This window comes from Penaeus vannamei, chromosome 10 (genome assembly GCF_042767895.1).
Source record: "Penaeus vannamei isolate JL-2024 chromosome 10, ASM4276789v1, whole genome shotgun sequence".
NCBI classification, from domain to species: Eukaryota; Metazoa; Arthropoda; class Malacostraca; order Decapoda; family Penaeidae; genus Penaeus; species Penaeus vannamei.
The window spans coordinates 27,575,552-27,576,695 of record NC_091558.1 but is presented as its reverse complement, the minus strand read 5'-3'; the positions used below and the strand labels follow the sequence as shown (position 1 = coordinate 27,576,695).

At 38.8% G+C, this 1,144-nt stretch overlaps 1 protein-coding gene across 1 annotated transcript in view; it reads left to right on the top strand.

Moving 5' to 3' along the window:
* Positions 1-377, top strand: part of LOC138862900 (uncharacterized) — a 2,271-nt gene extending 1,894 nt beyond the window's left edge. Inside the window, exon 5 of the mRNA XM_070126092.1 lies at positions 187-377. Within this exon, the coding sequence (XP_069982193.1) occupies positions 187-377 (191 nt within the window). The remainder of the gene's footprint in view (positions 1-186) is intronic.
* Positions 378-1,144: the final 767 nt, after the last annotated feature.

The window sequence follows — 1,144 nt, the reverse complement described above, 5'->3', positions numbered from 1 at the left end:
GGCATTTAATACCAGCAGTATTAGGTGCTATTCGACAACAGGGAGTAGAGGAGGTATATTGTAGAATATTGGAAGTTATATACAAAGATGGGACAGCAACCATCAAGCTCCACACAGAAACCGATAAAATACCAATTAAAAAGGGCGTTAGACAGGGCGACACCATCTCACCAAAACTGTTTACAGCCTGCCTCGAGGAAATATTCAAGAAACTAGAATGGGAAGGGAAGGGTATCAATATAGGAGACGATTACCTAAACAAGCTAAGATTTGCAGACATTGTTCTCCTTAGTGAATCAGCTGATGAAATGCAGCAATTACTAAACGATCTGAATAGAGAAATAAAAGTCGGACAAGATGAACAAGAAAAAGACTAAGGTTATGTTCAACAGCAGAGTCCCACCCAAACTAAAACATGTACAAGGCGAAGCGTTAGAGGTAGTAGACAAGTATATATACCTAGGACAACTCGTGCAGACAGGCACATCTAGTGAAGAGGAAAAAAAAGCGACGAATCAGTCTAGGCTGGAGTGCCTTCAACAGGCACTGTAGCACACTAAGACGCTCCTTGCCATTGTGCTTAATAAGAAAAGTCTAACCAATGCGTCCTCCCAGTTATGACCTATGGGTCAGAAACATGGACTACAACCAGGTTACTGGAGAGGAAACTAATAAGCGCCCAGAGAAGGATGGAAAGATCGATGATGGGAATTAGCCTGAGAGATCGGAAGAGGGCGACGTGGATCAGAGAACAGACGAAGGTGGAAGATATACTCGGGAGCATGAAAAAGAAGAAATGGCAATGGGCAGGGCATGTATGTCGGAGACAAGATGACAGATAGACAAAGAAAGTAACAGACTGGACTAAAAATAATATAAAGAGGCCAAAAGCCAGACCAATGACACGATGGCGCCAAGACTGGAAACAAACATCGCAAAACAGGAAAACCTGGAATATATATATATATACATATATATATATATATATATATATATATATATATATATCTATATATATATATATATATATGTATGTATGCATTTATATATGCATGCATACTTATACACATATAAACACACAAACACACATACATAAATGTGTTTGCATGTATGCAAGGTGTGTGTGCATGTAATAATAATAATA